The following is a 20,113-nucleotide window of genomic DNA, read 5'->3' as shown; positions in this document are numbered from 1 at the left end:
ATCTGAGAGGAGGAAGGACATTTTAAAACCTATGATGTCATTTTTATTATATAACCTGATGTAAATTGTACTATGGTCAGTACTCTCGAGAATAAACGCTATTGATTGATTGATTTTGAGACTGGTTTCTGTCCATTTTATGCAAATAAGTATCTTACAAATTCTTATGAATGGGCAGAGTGTTTTAATTGAATTGGTTGATGAACATACAGGAATTAAATTCCTTTAACAACCAGTTGTGGTCGGAAAGGACACACTGCTGACCGGTGCTGGAGGAGCTCGTCTGGGAGTCGAGAGGGCAGGCAGAGCACGGCTCGAACATCTCAGGTGAGTCAGCACCCGGCTCACCCAGAGCCCCCTGTTGGTCATATGTATGTGTTGATTTCCTTTCCTGAATTGTGTTTTCTATCCAATAGTAATAATAATATGCATATTGTATGATCTAGAAAAGAGTACGAGGCCGTTTCATTTGGGCATGATTTTTTCCAAAGTGAAAACAGCGCCCCCCTATTGACAATCACCTCTACTTCTACCTACACCAATACAATTATATCACAAATTATAAAACTGACCCAGGACCAGCCTAGGGGACACAAGGGGTTAAAAACACAGTACCTTTGCATTCTGTGATGTCGCTGATCATGAGATGGTTTGGTCGTCCTGAAATTCAGCTGTGTATGTCACTAGTGCCTCACAAACCGCCTCAAGGCCATTCAGAACCACGACAGGCCGTGATCCGATGTACAGACAGAACACGTTACCATAGCGCCTCTTCAGCTGAAACACAGAGGTAGAGAGAGGGAGAGAGAGTTCCCAAGCTGAACAGTAAGTTGTGTGACAAGTCAGACACATCTGAAGATGAAACTAAACCATAGCAACTACTGACAGTTCCAGCGGAGGACAGCACATAATAATGGCTGGAACAGAGCAAATGGAATGATGAATTTGATACCATACCACCTATTCCGCTCCAGCCATTTACCACGAGCCCGTCCTCCCCAATTAAGGTGCCACCAACCTCCTGTGAAAAGTTATTGTATTGTATCATTGACACTCCTCACTATCTGGGTTAAATTAATATGGATGAACAAACTTCTGTAACAAAACAAATCCCCATCAAGAACCTTTTTGAGGGTTGTTTCAAAAGTGGAGACAGTGCATGTTGATTTAGGCCTGATAAAACCTTTTGGAACCTGACCTATTTTGGATCAAACACAGTTTAGTGGCTGTTGCTGCTCTGACATGAATCACAATGGCATTTTAGTTAGTATCTAAGATGCTTTAGTTGAAAGTCTTCTAAAAACATTGTTGTTTGTTCAAGCTTAAAGGTCTGTAAGGATGCTACAAAACCATATCTTTCTGCACACAGTTTGGGCAACTTCAAACAAAACCAAATTACTGGTAACTATTCAATCACTGACAACATACAGTATATGACACAAAAATAAACCCAGTGTAAACCAAACCTTTCCAGGTTTGTGGATTTTTTGTGAAGTTCTCTTACCCTTTCCAGGTCTTTGAGGGGGTTGACAGGGTCCAGCTGTAGCAGATTGCCGAGGATGGGCAGGGGACGGGGTCCTGGGGGGAGGTCGGCGGACCCTGATCAAGAAGAACAGGAGGAAAAATAGCAACAACATCACCGAGCCTATCATGGTGACTGGGCTGCAGGAAATGTGTTCTTCACCATTTAAAGATACCAACCACACCACCCAGGGATATTTGCTGACTCTTAGATGCCACCCACACACATTGGACTGCTTTGAAAACTAGCAGTCAGACAGTGTTCATGAGGGATATTTGCTTACTCTGAGTTTACAGCCTTGATATTGACTAGCCTATTTAGCGTATTAGGGGATTACGAACCTGTGGTTGAACACAGTGTTCACCACTAATAATTGCACTCAAATGGAGTTCATTCAACTTTTTGATTAGAGTTGTTCACGATTTAAAGAGAAGCCACCTACACACATTGTCTGTTTATGCTGCCTTTCCATTTTATTATGTATTATAATTTTTCTAATATTATCATAATATTTCAATTTTAATATGCATTATTATATGACCTAGATCAGGTCATAAACCACAGCACTTTAAACAAAGTTATAGTTGGATTTTTCTTTTGAAGGGAAGCAATTGAAGGCTGTGGGCGCCCAAACCTGACTCCTACTGTTCAACTCACTAAAGGGAGGAATCTGTAACATGCAGTAACACAGATAGGACAGCAGTCTGTGCCCGTACTTGACTGGCCAGCACCCATTTGAAGTCATCAGCCAGCACTCAGAACAGCTCATTTCAAATGATAACATGTTAAAAATAAAAACATAAATATATGTCAGCTACTTCAATAAAATAATTTCTGCATCAGTCATACCATTAGATATGAGTTCAGGCAATGTTTTATTTTTATATAGATTAGGCTATGCTTTAAAACTGTTAAAAACATTTGATATGGGCTAATAGGTTTTTAAATTGTCACAAAAAATACTATCAGTCAACATAAAGTACGTGTCTGTGACATTTGAGATCTAAGAGACAGAAATGACTAACGTAAACGTTTAAGTTCTAGTAAGTAGTTCATATTGACTTCATAGAGACTAGGCGATATGTAGTATTTTTATTAAATATATGGACACTTATGAATAATAACCTATAGGCTACAGCTGTTGAGACAGCAGGTGGTATTAAATTAAACTAAAAAGAACCACAAACAAGTAGAGAGGAGATCCGATCAGGGAGAGTTGAGTTTGAGTGTAACCATTTCTCCAGCTCAACCTATTTGTGGAGCCAATTGAGTAGTGTGCAGGGTGACTCTTATCTTTCAAACCACCGCTACATCGTGTTTGACAGGGGGCCAAATACACTTTGGTTTCATTTCTTCAATTGTGAAACTCCTCAGCTGCTTCAGTTACACTGCTTCAACAAAGCTCAAATGTCGGTCTATCACCTTCAGTCAGATAGCCCTAAAGAATGTGGCAAGCAGTCACAACTAAGAATTGAAATTAAAAAAGAACCACAAACAAGTAGAGAGGGGTTCCGATCAGGGAAAGTTGAGTTACGTTTGAGTTCAACCATTTCTCCAGCTCAACCTACTTGTAGAGCGGACTGAACAGTGTGCAGAGTGACTCTTATCTTTCATACAAATCAAATGAAATGTTATTTGTCACATGCGCTGAATACAACATGTGTTGTACCGTGATACTCTTAATTACAAGGAAGAAAAATTAGCAAAATAAAAAAAGTTTATAGTAACGCAATAAAATAACAATAACGAGGCTAAATACTGTGCAAGGAGTACCGGTACCGATTCAATGTGCAGGGGTACGAGGTAGTTGAGGTAATTTATGTATGTATGTATTATGTACATGTGGGTTGGGCTTAAAGTGACTAGGCAATCAGGACAGATAATAAACAGAGTAGCAACAGGGTATGTGAAAAGTGTGAAAGTTTGTCTGTGTGAACGTGTGTGTGGAGTCAATATGCATGTGTGTGTGTGTGTGTATGTGTGTTGGAATGTAAGTGTAGTATGTGTGAGTGTGTGAGTAGAGTATGAGTGTGCATAGAGTCAGTGAAAGATAGTCAGTGCAAAAAACAGGGGGTCAATGTAAATAGTCCGGGTAGCCATTTGATTAACTGTTCAGCAGTCTCATGGCTTGGGGGTAGAGGCTTTTCAGGAGCCTTTTGGTCTCAGACTTTGTGATCCGGTACCGCTTGCCATGTGGTAGCAGAGAGAACAGTCTGACTTGGGTGGCTGGAGTCTTTGACAATTTTTAGGGCCTGGCAGGGAGCTCGGCCCCAGTGATGTACTGGGCCATATACACTACCCTCTGTACCACCACTACATCATGATTGGCAGGCGGCCAAAAACACTTGTTTAATTTCTTCAATTGTGAAACAGCTCTGCTACTTTAGCTAAACTGCTTCAGCCAAGCTCAAATGTCAGTCTGTCACCTTCAGTCAGATAGCCCTAAAGAATTTAGCAAGCAGTCACTCACAACTCTGAGAATTGAGCGGGTCATGAATTAGTTGAATTAGTTACCAACAGTGGTAAAATAAAAGTACCCTATTGTCATTCTTGAGTAAAAGTAGAGATACCTTAATAGAAAATGACTCAAGTAAAAGTGAATGATCCAGTAAAATACTTGAGTAAAGGTCTAAAAGTATTTAGTTTTAAATATACTTAAGTATCAAAAGTAAATGTAATTGCTAAAATATACTTAAGTATCAAAAGTAAAAGTATATATCATTTCAAATTGCTTATATTAAGGAAACCAGAAGGCACAATTTTAGTGTTTTAAAAAATGTACAAATAGCCAGCGGCACAGACCAGTGTGCCAGATCAGAGGCAGAGGGATGACCAGGATGTTCTCTTGATAAGTGAGTGAATTTGACAGTTTTTCTGTTCTGCTAAGCATTCACAATGTAATGAGTACTTTTGGGTGTCAGAGAAAATGTATGGACCAAAAGTACATTACTTTCTTTAGAAATGTAGTGAAGTAAAAGTTGTCAAAAAACCCAACTTAAATTCTACTTTAAATAATTTTTATACCACTGAACTCCAAGGTTGTATCCTTGACTCAATCTAAATTGCCTCAGCCTGTTTGGAAGCTACTGACCACTTGCCAGCAACATAACATAATATTATGCTCCTCGTGGTATCAACTAAGTAGACAAAAGTGTGTAATGTTGTGTGATGCAAAAAAAGAAAGACAAAATTCTAAAAAGTTTTCATATATTATTTTTAATTCATACAGGTAATCAGGAGTGACTGCCCATTTTTAAAACAAATATCCTCTGAGCCTCACTTAGCCTATAAAAACATAGGCAGGTTTACTCAGTGGATTTGTGGCTACACGCTGAGGTGCATGTCACTAGTGCCTCACAAACCGCCTCAAGGCCATTCAGAACCACGACAGGCCGTGATCCGATGTACAGACAGAACACGTTACCATAGCGCCTCTTCAGCTGAAACACAGAGGTAGAGAGAGGGAGAGAGAGTTCCCAAGCTGAACAGTAAGTTGTGTGACAAGTCAGACACATCTGAAGATGAAACTAAACCATAGCAACTACTGACAGTTCCAGCGGAGGACAGCACATAATAATGGCTGGAACAGAGCAAATGGAATGATGAATTTGATACCATACCACCTATTCCGCTCCAGCCATTTACCACGAGCCCGTCCTCCCCAATTAAGGTGCCACCAACCTCCTGTGAAATGTTATTGTATTGTATCATTGACACTCAATCAATCAATCAATTTTATTTTATATAGCCCTTCGTACATCAGCTAATATCTCGAAGTGCTGTACAGAAACCCAGCCTAAAACCCCAAACAGCTAGTAATGCAGGTGTAGAAGCACGGTGGCTAGGAAAAACTCCCTAGAAAGGCCAAAACCTAGGAAGAAACCTAGAGAGGAACCAGGCTATGAGGGGTGGCCAGTCCTCTTCTGGCTGTGCCGGGTGGAGATTATAACAGAACTATGCCAAGATGTTCAAAAATGTTCATAAGTGACAAGCATGGTCAAATAATAATCATGAATAATTTTCAGTTGGCTTTTCATAGCTGATCATTAAGAGTTGAAAAACAACAGGTCTGGGACAGGTGGCGGTTCCATAACCGCAGGCAGAACAGCTGAAACTGGAATAGCAGCAAGGCCAGGCGGACTGGGGACAGCAAGGAGTCACCACGGGCGGCAGTCCCGACGCATGGTCCTAGGGCCCAGGTCCTCCGAGAGAAAGAAAGAGAGAAGGAGAAAATTAGAGAGAGCCAAGATTTTCAAAATGTTCATAAATGACAAGCATGGTCAAATAATAATCAGGAATAAATCTCAGTTGGCTTTTCATAGCCGATCATTAACTTTTACTGCCTCAGAAACCCGGATCCGGGATCACCCCCCACCCCCCCCCCACACTGATTAGCATAGCTAGCATAGCTTCACAAGTAAATAGTAGCATCTAAATATCATTAAATCACAAGTCCAAGACACCAGATGAAAGATACAGATCTTGTGAATAAACCCATCATTTCTGTTTTTTAAAATGTTTTACAGGGAAGACACAATATGTAAATCTATTAGCTAACCACGTTAGCAAAATACACCACTTTTCTAACTCCATCAGTTTCTTACTCCATCACTAGCTATCACCAATTCGGCCAAATAAAGATATTGATAGCCACTAACCAAGAAAAAACCTCATCAGATGACAGTCTGATAACATATTTATGGTATAGGATAGGTTTTGTTAGAAAAATGTGCATATTTCAGGTAGAAATCACAGTTTACAATTGCACCCACCATCACAAATCGACTAGAATTACTACAGAGAGCAACGTGTATGACCAATTTACTCATCATAAAACAGTTCATAAAAATAGACAAAGCATAGCAATGGAAAGACACAGATCTTGTGATTTCAGACAATATTTCAGATTTTCTAAGCGTTTTACAGCGAAAACACAATAAATCGATAAGTTAGCATACCACATGTGCAAACATTACCAGAGCATCGATTCAAGCCAAAGAGAGCGATAACGTAATCATCGCCAAAATATATTAATTTTTTCACTAACCTTTTCAGAATTCTTCCGTTGACACTCCTGTAACATCATATTACAACATACATATATTGTTTGTTCGAAAATGTGCATATTTAGCCATAAAAAAACGTGGTTATACAATGAAAATAGTAGCAAATCACGCCTCAAAATGTCGGACGTCATCTTTCAGAGTGATCTAGTTTAATCGAAAGCTAATCATATACTTGACTAAAAAATACAGGGTTGACAGGAATCGAAAGACAAATTAGTTCTTAATGCAATCGCTGATTTACATTTCTAAAATTATCCTTACTGTGCAATACAGGGTTCGCCAAGCGAAGGGATACAAAACAAAATGGCGCAATATGCGTTTAAAATATTTCGACAGAACAACGATTTATCATATTAAATATTTCTTACTTTGAGGTGATTTTCCATCAGATTCTTGGGCAATGTATCCTTTCTTGGGTCTAATCTTCTTTTGGTCGAAAGATGTCCTCTGTCCGTCGAAATGCCCGCTAACGTTCGACCGGGACCCCGAAACGTGCCCAAAGCTTCATAGAGCATCACATAGAAATGCATCAAAATCGCACTAAACGGATATAAATTGCTATAAAACGGTTTAAATTAACTACGTTATGATGTTTCTAACTCCTATATCGAATTAAATTACAGACGGATACATTTCACGTTGATAACCGAGCCTTTGAAAATGGCATCCGGAGGTCCCTTCCTGCGTAATGGCCAGCGTCGAAAAGGGGGCTACTCTCACTCCTTGGTCTTTTATAACCTCTGAGAGCTACGCAGAAAGCCCATTCCACTTCTCATTGGTTACTGACATCCAGGGGAAGGCGGGTGCAGTTCATGTCGTTCCATAGGATAAACACAGACCTTAAAAACTGATCTGAAACCAGAGCTTCACTCTCAGACCTTCGCACTATCTGTCATGGATTTCGCTGTAGAAAGAGTTCTGGGTCACCCACAGACATAATTCCAACGTTTTATGAAACTAGAGAGTGTTTTCTATCCAATAGAATTAATAATATGCATATTGTACGAGCAAGAATTGAGCACGAGGCAGTTTAATTTGGCGACACCCAGAAAAAATAAATGCTAACTGCTCCCCCTATTGACAAAAGGTTAAGAGTTGAAAACAGCAGGTCTGGGACAGGTAGGGGTTCCATAACCGCAGGCAGAACAGTTGAAACTGGAATAGCAGCAAGGCCAGGCGGACTGGGGACAGCAAGGAGTCACCACGGCCGGTAGTCCCGACGTATGGTCCTAGGGCTCAGGTTCTCAGAGAGAAAGAGAGAACGAGAGAATTAGAGAGAGCATACTTAAATTCACACAGGACACTGGATAAGACAGGAGAAGTACTCCAGGTATAACCAACTGACCCTAGCCCCCCGACACATAAACTACTGCAGCATAAATACTGGAGGCTGAGACAGGAGCGGTCAGGAGACACTGTGGCCCCATCCGAAGAAACCCCCGGACAGGGCCAAACAGGAAGGATATAACCCCACCCACTTTGCCAAAGCACAGCCCCCGCACCACTAGAGGGATATCCTCAACCACCAACTTACAATCCTGAGACAAGGCCGAGTATAGCCCACAAAGGTCTCCACCACAGCACAAACCAAGGGGGGGCGCCAACCCAGACAGGAAGATCACGTCAGTAACTCAACCCACTCAAGTGACGCACCCCTCCTAGGGACGGCATGAAAGAGCACCAGCAAGCCAGTGACTCAGCCCCTGTAACAGGGTTAGAGGCAGAGAATCCCAGTGGAGAGAGGGGAACCGGCCTGGCAGAGACAGCAAGGGCGGTTCGTTGCTCCAGAGCCTTTCCGTTCACCTTCACACTCCTGGGCCAGACTACACTCAATCATATGACCTACTGAAGAGATAAGTCTTCAGTAAAGACTTAAAGGTTGAGACCGAGTCTGCGTCTCTCACATGGGTAGGCAGACTGTTCCATAAAAATGGAGATCTATAGGAGAAAGCCCTGCCTCCCGCTGTTTGCTTAGAAATTCTAGGGACAATTAGGAGGCCTGCGTCTTGTGACCGTAGCGTACGTATTGGTATGTACGGCAGGACCAACTCGGAAAGATAGGTAGGAGCAAGCCCATGTAACGCTTTATAGGTTAACAGTAAAACCTTGAAATCAGCCCTTGCCTTAACAGGAAGCCAGTGTAGGGAAGCTAGCACTGGAGTAATATGATCAAATTTCTTGGTTCTAGTCAGGATTCTAGCAGCCGTATTTAGCACTAACTGAAGTTTATTTAGTGCTTTATCCGGGTAGCCGGAAAGTAGAGCATTGCAGTAGTCTAACCTAGAAGTAACAAATGCATGGATTAATTTTTCTGCATCATTTTTGGACAGAAAATTTCTGATTTTTGCAATGTTACGTAGATGGAAAAAAGCTGTCCTTGAAACAGTCTTGATATGTTCGTCAAAAGAGAGATCAGGGTCAAGAGTAACGCCGAGGTCCTTCACAGTTTTATTTGAGACGACTTTACAACCATCAAGATGAATTGTCAGATTTAACAGAAGATCTCTTTGTTTCTTGGGACCTAGAACAAGCATCTCTGTTTTGTCCGAGTTTAAAAGTAGAAAGTTTTCAGCCATCCACTTCCTTATGTCTGAAACACAGGCTTCTAGCGAGGGCAATTTTGGGGCTTCACCATGTTTCATTGAAATGTACAGCTGTGTGTCATCCGCATAGCAGTGAAAGTTAACATTATGTTTTCGAATAACATCCCCAAGAGGTAAAATATATAGTGAAAACAATAGTGGTCCTAAAACGGAACCTTGAGGAACACCGAAATGTACAGTTGATTTGTCAGAGGACAGACCATTCACAGAGACAAACTGATATCTTTCCGATAGGTAAGATCTAAACCAGGCCAGAACTTGTCCGTGTAGACCAATTTGGGTTTCCAGTCTCTCCAAAAGAATGTGGTGATCGATGGTGTCAAAGGCAGCACTAAGGTCTAGTAGCACGAGGACAGATGCAGAGCCTCGGTCTGACGCCATTAAAAGGTCATTTACCACCTTCACAAGTGCAGTCTCAGTGCTATGATGGGGTCTAAAACCAGACTGAAGCATTTCGTATACATTGTTTGTCTTCAGAAAGGCAGTGAGTTGCTGCGCAACAGCTTTTTCTAAAATTTTTGAGAGGAATGGAAGATTCGATATAGGCCGATAGTTTTTTATATTTTCCGGGTCAAGGTTTGGCTTTTTCAAGAGAGGCTTTATCACTGCCACTTTTAGTGAGTTTGGTACACATCCGGTGGATAGAGAGCTGTTTATTATGTTCAACATAGGAGGGCCAAGCACAGGAAGCAGCTCCTTCAGCAGTTTAGTAGGAATAGGATCCAGTATGCAGCTTGAAGGTTTAGAGGCCATGATTATTTTCATCATTGTGTCAAGAGATATAGTACTAAAACACTTAAGTGTCTCTCCTCACTATCCTCACTCCTCACTATCTGGGTTAAATTAATATGGATGAACAAACTTCTGTAACAAAACAAATCCCCATCAAGAACCTTTTTGAGGGTTGTTTCAAAAGTGGAGACAGTGCATGTTGATTTAGGCCTGATAAAACCTTTTGGAACCTGACCTATTTTGGATCAAACACAGTTTAGTGGCTGTTGCTGCTCTGACATGAATCACAATGGCATTTTAGTTAGTATCTAAGATGCTTTAGTTGAAAGTCTTCTAAAAACATTGTTGTTTGTTCAAGCTTAAAGGTCTGTAAGGATGCTACAAAACCATATCTTTCTGCACACAGTTTGGGCAACTTCAAACAAAACCAAATTACTGGTAACTATTCAATCACTGACAACATACAGTATATGACACAAAAATAAACCCAGTGTAAACCAAACCTTTCCAGGTTTGTGGATTTTTTGTGAAGTTCTCTTACCCTTTCCAGGTCTTTGAGGGGGTTGACAGGGTCCAGCTGTAGCAGATTGCCGAGGATGGGCAGGGGACGGGGTCCTGGGGGGAGGTCGGCGGACCCTGATCAAGAAGAACAGGAGGAAAAATAGCAACAACATCACCGAGCCTATCATGGTGACTGGGCTGCAGGAAATGTGTTCTTCACCATTTAAAGATACCAACCACACCACCCAGGGATATTTGCTGACTCTTAGATGCCACCCACACACATTGGACTGCTTTGAAAACTAGCAGTCAGACAGTGTTCATGAGGGATATTTGCTTACTCTGAGTTTACAGCCTTGATATTGACTAGCCTATTTAGCGTATTAGGGGATTACGAACCTGTGGTTGAACACAGTGTTCACCACTAATAATTGCACTCAAATGGAGTTCATTCAACTTTTTGATTAGAGTTGTTCACGATTTAAAGAGAAGCCACCTACACACATTGTCTGTTTATGCTGCCTTTCCATTTTATTATGTATTATAATTTTTCTAATATTATCATAATATTTCAATTTTAATATGCATTATTATATGACCTAGATCAGGTCATAAACCACAGCACTTTAAACAAAGTTATAGTTGGATTTTTCTTTTGAAGGGAAGCAATTGAAGGCTGTGGGCGCCCAAACCTGACTCCTACTGTTCAACTCACTAAAGGGAGGAATCTGTAACATGCAGTAACACAGATAGGACAGCAGTCTGTGCCCGTACTTGACTGGCCAGCACCCATTTGAAGTCATCAGCCAGCACTCAGAACAGCTCATTTCAAATGATAACATGTTAAAAATAAAAACATAAATATATGTCAGCTACTTCAATAAAATAATTTCTGCATCAGTCATACCATTAGATATGAGTTCAGGCAATGTTTTATTTTTATATAGATTAGGCTATGCTTTAAAACTGTTAAAAACATTTGATATGGGCTAATAGGTTTTTAAATTGTCACAAAAAATACTATCAGTCAACATAAAGTACGTGTCTGTGACATTTGAGATCTAAGAGACAGAAATGACTAACGTAAACGTTTAAGTTCTAGTAAGTAGTTCATATTGACTTCATAGAGACTAGGCGATATGTAGTATTTTTATTAAATATATGGACACTTATGAATAATAACCTATAGGCTACAGCTGTTGAGACAGCAGGTGGTATTAAATTAAACTAAAAAGAACCACAAACAAGTAGAGAGGAGATCCGATCAGGGAGAGTTGAGTTTGAGTGTAACCATTTCTCCAGCTCAACCTATTTGTGGAGCCAATTGAGTAGTGTGCAGGGTGACTCTTATCTTTCAAACCACCGCTACATCGTGTTTGACAGGGGGCCAAATACACTTTGGTTTCATTTCTTCAATTGTGAAACTCCTCAGCTGCTTCAGTTACACTGCTTCAACAAAGCTCAAATGTCGGTCTATCACCTTCAGTCAGATAGCCCTAAAGAATGTGGCAAGCAGTCACAACTAAGAATTGAAATTAAAAAAGAACCACAAACAAGTAGAGAGGGGTTCCGATCAGGGAAAGTTGAGTTACGTTTGAGTTCAACCATTTCTCCAGCTCAACCTACTTGTAGAGCGGACTGAACAGTGTGCAGAGTGACTCTTATCTTTCATACAAATCAAATGAAATGTTATTTGTCACATGCGCTGAATACAACATGTGTTGTACCGTGATACTCTTAATTACAAGGAAGAAAAATTAGCAAAATAAAAAAAGTTTATAGTAACGCAATAAAATAACAATAACGAGGCTAAATACTGTGCAAGGAGTACCGGTACCGATTCAATGTGCAGGGGTACGAGGTAGTTGAGGTAATTTATGTATGTATGTATTATGTACATGTGGGTTGGGCTTAAAGTGACTAGGCAATCAGGACAGATAATAAACAGAGTAGCAACAGGGTATGTGAAAAGTGTGAAAGTTTGTCTGTGTGAACGTGTGTGTGGAGTCAATATGCATGTGTGTGTGTGTGTGTATGTGTGTTGGAATGTAAGTGTAGTATGTGTGAGTGTGTGAGTAGAGTATGAGTGTGCATAGAGTCAGTGAAAGATAGTCAGTGCAAAAAACAGGGGGTCAATGTAAATAGTCCGGGTAGCCATTTGATTAACTGTTCAGCAGTCTCATGGCTTGGGGGTAGAGGCTTTTCAGGAGCCTTTTGGTCTCAGACTTTGTGATCCGGTACCGCTTGCCATGTGGTAGCAGAGAGAACAGTCTGACTTGGGTGGCTGGAGTCTTTGACAATTTTTAGGGCCTGGCAGGGAGCTCGGCCCCAGTGATGTACTGGGCCATATACACTACCCTCTGTACCACCACTACATCATGATTGGCAGGCGGCCAAAAACACTTGTTTAATTTCTTCAATTGTGAAACAGCTCTGCTACTTTAGCTAAACTGCTTCAGCCAAGCTCAAATGTCAGTCTGTCACCTTCAGTCAGATAGCCCTAAAGAATTTAGCAAGCAGTCACTCACAACTCTGAGAATTGAGCGGGTCATGAATTAGTTGAATTAGTTACCAACAGTGGTAAAATAAAAGTACCCTATTGTCATTCTTGAGTAAAAGTAGAGATACCTTAATAGAAAATGACTCAAGTAAAAGTGAATGATCCAGTAAAATACTTGAGTAAAGGTCTAAAAGTATTTAGTTTTAAATATACTTAAGTATCAAAAGTAAATGTAATTGCTAAAATATACTTAAGTATCAAAAGTAAAAGTATATATCATTTCAAATTGCTTATATTAAGGAAACCAGAAGGCACAATTTTAGTGTTTTAAAAAATGTACAAATAGCCAGCGGCACAGACCAGTGTGCCAGATCAGAGGCAGAGGGATGACCAGGATGTTCTCTTGATAAGTGAGTGAATTTGACAGTTTTTCTGTTCTGCTAAGCATTCACAATGTAATGAGTACTTTTGGGTGTCAGAGAAAATGTATGGACCAAAAGTACATTACTTTCTTTAGAAATGTAGTGAAGTAAAAGTTGTCAAAAAACCCAACTTAAATTCTACTTTAAATAATTTTTATACCACTGAACTCCAAGGTTGTATCCTTGACTCAATCTAAATTGCCTCAGCCTGTTTGGAAGCTACTGACCACTTGCCAGCAACATAACATAATATTATGCTCCTCGTGGTATCAACTAAGTAGACAAAAGTGTGTAATGTTGTGTGATGCAAAAAAAGAAAGACAAAATTCTAAAAAGTTTTCATATATTATTTTTAATTCATACAGGTAATCAGGAGTGACTGCCCATTTTTAAAACAAATATCCTCTGAGCCTCACTTAGCCTATAAAAACATAGGCAGGTTTACTCAGTGGATTTGTGGCTACACGCTGAGGTGCATGTCACTAGTGCCTCACAAACCGCCTCAAGGCCATTCAGAACCACGACAGGCCGTGATCCGATGTACAGACAGAACACGTTACCATAGCGCCTCTTCAGCTGAAACACAGAGGTAGAGAGAGGGAGAGAGAGTTCCCAAGCTGAACAGTAAGTTGTGTGACAAGTCAGACACATCTGAAGATGAAACTAAACCATAGCAACTACTGACAGTTCCAGCGGAGGACAGCACATAATAATGGCTGGAACAGAGCAAATGGAATGATGAATTTGATACCATACCACCTATTCCGCTCCAGCCATTTACCACGAGCCCGTCCTCCCCAATTAAGGTGCCACCAACCTCCTGTGAAAAGTTATTGTATTGTATCATTGACACTCCTCACTATCTGGGTGTCACGATCGTCTTGACTTTGTAGAGAGGACCAAAACGCAGCGTGTGAGAAATACATCCTTTTATTTGAGAAGAGCAACGAACGAAACAAAACAACAAACTGACGACCGTGAAGCTATATAAACAGAAATGGTGCTGACACTGACCACTACACACTGACATAGACAATTACCCACAACAGCTAAAGCTTATGGCTGCCTTAAATATGGCTCCCAATCAGAGACAACAATAACCAGCTGTCTCTAATTGAGAACCAATTCAGGCAACCATAGACTTTCCTAGACACCTACACTGAACACTAAACCATCTACTCTACTTAACCCCCTAAACCATACAACACCCTAGACAATACAAAAAACACACAAAGACAACCCACCCCAACTCACGCCCTGACCAACTAAATAAATAAAAGAAAAAGGAACAATAGGTCAGGAACGTGACATAACCCCCCCCCTTAAGGTGCGAACTCCGGGCGCACCAGCATAAAGTCTAGGGGAGGGTCTGGGTGGGCGTCTGTCCACGGTGGCGGCTCTGGCACTGGTCGTGGTCCCCACCCCACCATAGTCACTACCCGCTTTCGTAGCCTCCTCCAAATGGCCACCCTCCACATTAACCCCACTGGATTAAGGGGCAGCACCGGACTAAGGGGCAGCACCGGACTAAGGGGCAGCACCGGACTAAGGGGCAGCACCGGACTAAGGGGCAGCACCGGACTAAGGGGCAGCACCGGACTAAGGGGCAGCACCGGGATAAGGGGCAGCACCGGGATAAGGGGCAGCACCGGGATAAGGGGCAGCACCGGGATAAGGGGCAGCACCGGGATAAGGGGCAGCACCGGGATAAGGGGCAGCTCCGGACTGAGGGACGGCAGCTCCGGACTGAGGGACGGATCCTGGCTGGATGGCGGATCCTGGCTGGCTGGCTCTGGTGGATCCTGGCTGGCTGGCGGATCCTGGCTGGCTGGCTCTGGCGGATCCTGGCTGGATGACGGCTCTGGCGGATCCTGGCTGGATGACGGCTCTGGCGGATCCTGGCTGGACGGCTCATGGCTGGCTGACGGATCTGGCTGCTCATGGCTGGCTGACGGATCTGGCTGCTCATGGCTGGCTGACGGATCTGGCTGCTCATGGCTGGCTGACGGATCTGGCTGCTCATGGCTGGCTGACGGATCTGGCTGCTCATGGCTGGCTGACGGATCTGGCTGCTCATGGCTGGCGGAAGGCTCTGGCTGATCCGGTCTGGCGGAAGGCTCTGGCTGATCCGGTCTGGCGGAAGGCTCTGGCTGATCCGGTCTGGCGGAAGGCTCTGGCTGATCCGGTCTGGCGGAAGGCTCTGGCTGATCCGGTCTGGCGGAAGGCTCTGGCTGCTCCTGTCTGGCGGAAGGCTTTGGCGGCTCCTGTCTGGCGGAAGGCTTTGGCGGCTCCTGTCTGGCGGAAGGCTCTAGCGGCTCCTGTCTGGCGGACGGCTCTGTAGGCTCATGGCAGATGGGCGGCTTTGCAGGCTCATGGCAGACGGGCGGCTTTGAAGGCTCAATACAGACGGGCAGTTCATGCGGCGCTTGGCAGACGGACAGTTCAGACGGCGTTGGGCAGACGGGCAGTTCAGGCGCCGCTTGGCAGACGGGCAGTTCAGGCGCCGCTTGGCAGACGGGCAGTTCAGGCGTCGTTGGGCAGACGGGCAGTTCAGGCGCCGTTGGGCAGACGGGCAGTTCAGACGCCGCTGGGCAGACGGCAGACTCTGGCCGGCTGAGACGCACTGTAGGCCTGGTGCGTGGTGCCGGAACTGGAGGTACCGGGCTAAGGACACGCACCTTCAGGCTAGTGCGGGGAACAACAACAGGGCACACTGAACTCTCAAAGCGTACTATAGGCCTGGTGCGTGGTACCGGCACTGGTGGTACCGGGCTGAGGGCACGCACATCAGGGCGAGTACGGGGAGAAGGAACAGTGCATACTGGACCCTGGAGACGCACATTTGGCCTAGTGCGTGGTGCCGGAACTGGTGGTACCGGGCTGGGGACACGCATCTCAGGGCTAGTGCGGGGAGGAGGAACAGGGCATACTGGACCCTGGAGACGCACATTAGGCCTAGTGCGTGGTGCCGGAACTGGTGGTACCGGGCTGGGGACACGCATCTCAGGGCTAGTGCGGGGAGAAGAAACAAGACGTACTGGACTCTGGAGACGCACAAAAGGCTTGGTGCGTGGTGCCGGAACTGGAGGACTGGTACGAGGGGCTGCCACAGGAGAGTTAGCACGTGGAACTGCTACAGGAGGTGCAGGACTAGGGAGGCGTACAGGAGGCCTGGTTCGTGGGACTGTCATTCCCAGACGGTTAGCACGCACCTCAGGACGAGCATGGAGAGCTGACTCAGGTAACATCACTTCCCGCACACGCTCTGTCGGGTGGATTTTGTGCCTCACGCACCAACACAGCAGCTCCCTCATTTCACTCTCCTCCAACCTCCCCAATAAATCCTTAACAGTCTCTGTATCATTCCCATTGCTCACCTCCAATATCAGCCCGACTGGCTCAGGTTCCTTCTTAGGGTCCTCACGGGTAGCACGGGAAGTTGACGCAGATCTCCTATCTGGACTCGCCACACTCCCCATGAGCCCCTCCCCAAGAAATTTTTGGCGTTTCCTCGAGGGCTTCCTACCGCGCCTTCGTGCTCCTTTCTCCAGCTCCATAATCCTGTAACCCTCGCACTGCTCCAGCGAATCCCAGGCAGGCTCCGGCACTTTCTCTGGATCGCACGCCCACCTGTCTATCTCTTCCCAGGTTGTTCTCCACTCATCCTTTTCCCGGGTCCATTCCTCCACTAAGCGCTGTTCCATCCTTTCACGCTGCTTGGTCCTGGTTTGGTGGGTAATTCTGTCACGATCGTCTTGACTTTGTAGAGAGGACCAAAACGCAGCGTGTGAGAAATACATTCTTCTTTTATTTGAGAAGAGCAACGAACGAAACAAAACAACAAACTGACGACCGTGAAGCTATATAAACAGAAATGGTGCTGACACTGACCACTACACACTGACATAGACAATTACCCACAACAGCTAAAGCCTATGGCTGCCTTAAATATGGCTCCCAATCAGAGACAACAATAACCAGCTGTCTCTAATTGAGAACCAATTCAGGCAACCATAGACTTTCCTAGACACCTACACTGAACACTAAACCATCTACTCTACTTAACCCCCTAAACCATACAACACCCTAGACAATACAAAAAACACACAAAGACAACCCACCCCAACTCACGCCCTGACCAACTAAATAAATAAAAGAAAAAGGAACAATAGGTCAGGAACGTGACACTGGGTTAAATTAATATGGATGAACAAACTTCTGTAACAAAACAAATCCCCATCAAGAACCTTTTTGAGGGTTGTTTCAAAAGTGGAGACAGTGCATGTTGATTTAGGCCTGATAAAACCTTTTGGAACCTGACCTATTTTGGATCAAACACAGTTTAGTGGCTGTTGCTGCTCTGACATGAATCACAATGGCATTTTAGTTAGTATCTAAGATGCTTTAGTTGAAAGTCTTCTAAAAACTTTGTTGTTTGTTCAAGCTTAAAGGTCTGTAAGGATGCTACAAAACCATATCTTTCTGCACACAGTTTGGGCAACTTCAAACAAAACCAAATTACTGGTAACTATTCAATCACTGACAACATACAGTATATGACACAAAAATAAACCCAGTGTAAACCAAACCTTTCCAGGTTTGTGGATTTTTTGTGAAGTTCTCTTACCCTTTCCAGGTCTTTGAGGGGGTTGACAGGGTCCAGCTGTAGCAGATTGCCGAGGATGGGCAGGGGACGGGGTCCTGGGGGGAGGTCGGCGGACCCTGATCAAGAAGAACAGGAGGAAAAATAGCAACAACATCACCGAGCCTATCATGGTGACTGGGCTGCAGGAAATGTGTTCTTCACCATTTAAAGATACCAACCACACCACCCAGGGATATTTGCTGACTCTTAGATGCCACCCACACACATTGGACTGCTTTGAAAACTAGCAGTCAGACAGTGTTCATGAGGGATATTTGCTTACTCTGAGTTTACAGCCTTGATATTGACTAGTGTTGGTGTTTCATTTACTGGAGAGTGAGACCAAATCATGGACACTGGACAGAGTGGAATCAAGTATAGCAAAAGGCAGTTTATTAAAGTCAAAGATATCTTGTCCGGCAGTTTAGCGTGACACGGACCTAATCATATGGCTCTTAAGGAGTCAGCTGAAAAGGGTAGTCTAAACAGAGATTACAGCAGATTTTATACATGGAACAATGTAGGTAGAGTCTCTTCGTTTTGGTCTTCTGACTGGTCCTGAAGAGTTGGAGGCGGGTCTGCTCTGGCCATAGCAGTAGCCCCATTGGTGCACAGCAGAGTCCTCTGCTCTTGGCACCCGACCAGTAGAGAGGGGAGTGAAGTGTGTGTGTTCATGCGATGTTGAAATATTTGTGTGTCCAGGAGTCATGAGATAAGGGGAACTGTAACTGGCCGTTACTGTCTGGGGCTAGGGGGTTTCCTGATTAGAGGGATGTGAGCAATTACTTAAGTCAGGCGGTTTAGATTTGGCGCTCTATAACTGTTTTGTGCGGTTAGTGTCTTTGTGACAAAATGGGGAACCATGTGTTATGCAACAACAGTCTTATGTCTTAGTAATGGGGTGCGTTGTGCAAGCTTTAATCCTATGGTCACAAGCAGGCTCTAAATCAGCCTAGGCCACCTAAATCATGTTTAATATATGTGCTTGATTTATGAGCTATGTATATGAATATATGTATATATGACAAATCCCCCTCTTCACGTCTATTAGACGTGAAAAATAAAAGCAACCAAACAATTTGGTAGAAACCAAATTTTTGAGTCCCCCTCTTCACGTCTTTTAAGACGTGAAAACTATAGCAGAGACAAAAATAAGGATATAACGAAAACAAGAAGCCCCCTCAAGTATGCAGCGAAGCGAGGTAAATGAGCAAGGACAAAAAGGAGACCACTCCAAGTGCTACACCTGGAGTGGCCAATCACACATTAGTAACCAAAAAACGAGAACATGTTAAACCCTCAGGTCCATCCCTCTATACAACCTGTACCAGGTGGGCTCGTCGCCACCCGGGAACTTCAAACCTTCACAACAGGGAGGACAAACATCACTTTTTATTCATTCGACAACATCAACTACAGCAAACCAAGGGTCCTCCTCTGTCAGGCCCACTCTCCTGCGAAAGCTTGATTTCGTATCAGCCTCTCCAACTGGAGCATCAAGCAACGGCATCATACCAGAGGCCCTTGCCACATCTGTAACAGACTTCTTCAAACAAGGTATGATACAGGCAGCACAGCACATGAGCATAAGAAAAACAACAACTAGGGTCAGAAATCCAGTAATCATCATTGCAGTGTACTTACCAAACCAACCACCCAGCCAGGGGAACAGTCCACTCTCCTCCACACCTGCAAGACCCTTCATCTCCACCGATAACCTTGCCAACCCACTCAGAGCTTTTGAAATGCTCCCATCCGGACTAGTATTGTTAGGGACAAACGTCCAACACTGTTCTCCAAACATTTTACATACACCTCCCTGGTTGGCCAGAATCATGTCCAGTGCTAGTCTATTTTGTCTACTGGTTTGAGAGGTAGCATCCAATTGTTCAGCCATCCCCGTAATTGCTGTGTGGGTGTAGTTAACAAATCGCTGTTAATTATAATAAATATAATTGATCCAGGCATTATGCTTAGCATCAACAATAGCTGGGCCAATAATGGGCAATAAATGCCACAGGCCATCATTTCTGTTTAATGCCTGGAATTCGTGGGGGACCCCTATTGGGACCCCCAACAGGTTGGTGTGGATGTTATCTGTACCCTCGGACCAAGGAGCGTC

The 20,113-nt window shown here is 43.7% G+C and overlaps 1 protein-coding gene across 4 annotated transcripts; it reads right to left on the bottom strand.

The window, feature by feature from the left end:
- Positions 1–322: 322 nt before the first annotated feature.
- On the bottom strand, positions 323–18,203 carry LOC120025382 (cytochrome P450 2F2-like). Of its 4 annotated transcripts, XM_038969933.1 has the most exons (5): positions 17,974–18,203; positions 10,465–10,559; positions 1,505–1,599; positions 616–777; positions 323–358 (listed from the first exon to the last, which is right to left on the bottom strand). In XM_038969933.1, the coding sequence occupies exons 1-4, from the start codon at positions 18,119–18,121 to the stop codon at positions 774–776; spliced, it is 342 nt and encodes a 113-aa protein (XP_038825861.1). In that variant the 5' UTR covers positions 18,122–18,203; the 3' UTR covers positions 323–358; positions 616–773. The 4 variants fall into 4 exon arrangements, 3 of the variants coding, with proteins under 3 accessions (XP_038825861.1, XP_038825858.1, XP_038825860.1); XM_038969930.1 differs by lacking the exon at positions 17,974–18,203 and having other exon boundaries at positions 10,465–10,694; XR_005472995.1 differs by lacking the exons at positions 1,505–1,599; positions 10,465–10,559; positions 17,974–18,203 and adding an exon at positions 5,204–5,282 and having other exon boundaries at positions 616–1,018.
- Positions 18,204–20,113: the final 1,910 nt, after the last annotated feature.

The sequence above is a fragment of the Salvelinus namaycush genome, chromosome 30 (assembly GCF_016432855.1).
Source record: "Salvelinus namaycush isolate Seneca chromosome 30, SaNama_1.0, whole genome shotgun sequence".
Lineage (NCBI taxonomy): Eukaryota > Metazoa > Chordata > Actinopteri > Salmoniformes > Salmonidae > Salvelinus > Salvelinus namaycush.
Note: the sequence above shows the minus strand (reverse complement) of the source record. Positions and strands in the feature narration are given on the sequence as shown.

Excerpts from the sequence above, each read along its gene's own strand:
- LOC120025382 (XM_038969930.1), bottom strand. The coding sequence starts at position 10,612 with ATGATAGGCTCGGTGATGTTGTTGCTATTTTTCCTCCTGTTCTTCTTG. Across the intron at positions 1,600-10,464 it reads CCCTCAAAGACCTGGAAAGG|GGTCCGCCGACCTCCCCCCA; the intron begins GTAAGAGAACTT and ends CTTCTTGATCAG. Across the intron at positions 778-1,504 it reads CCCTCAAAGACCTGGAAAGG|CTGAAGAGGCGCTATGGTAA; the intron begins GTAAGAGAACTT and ends TCTGTGTTTCAG.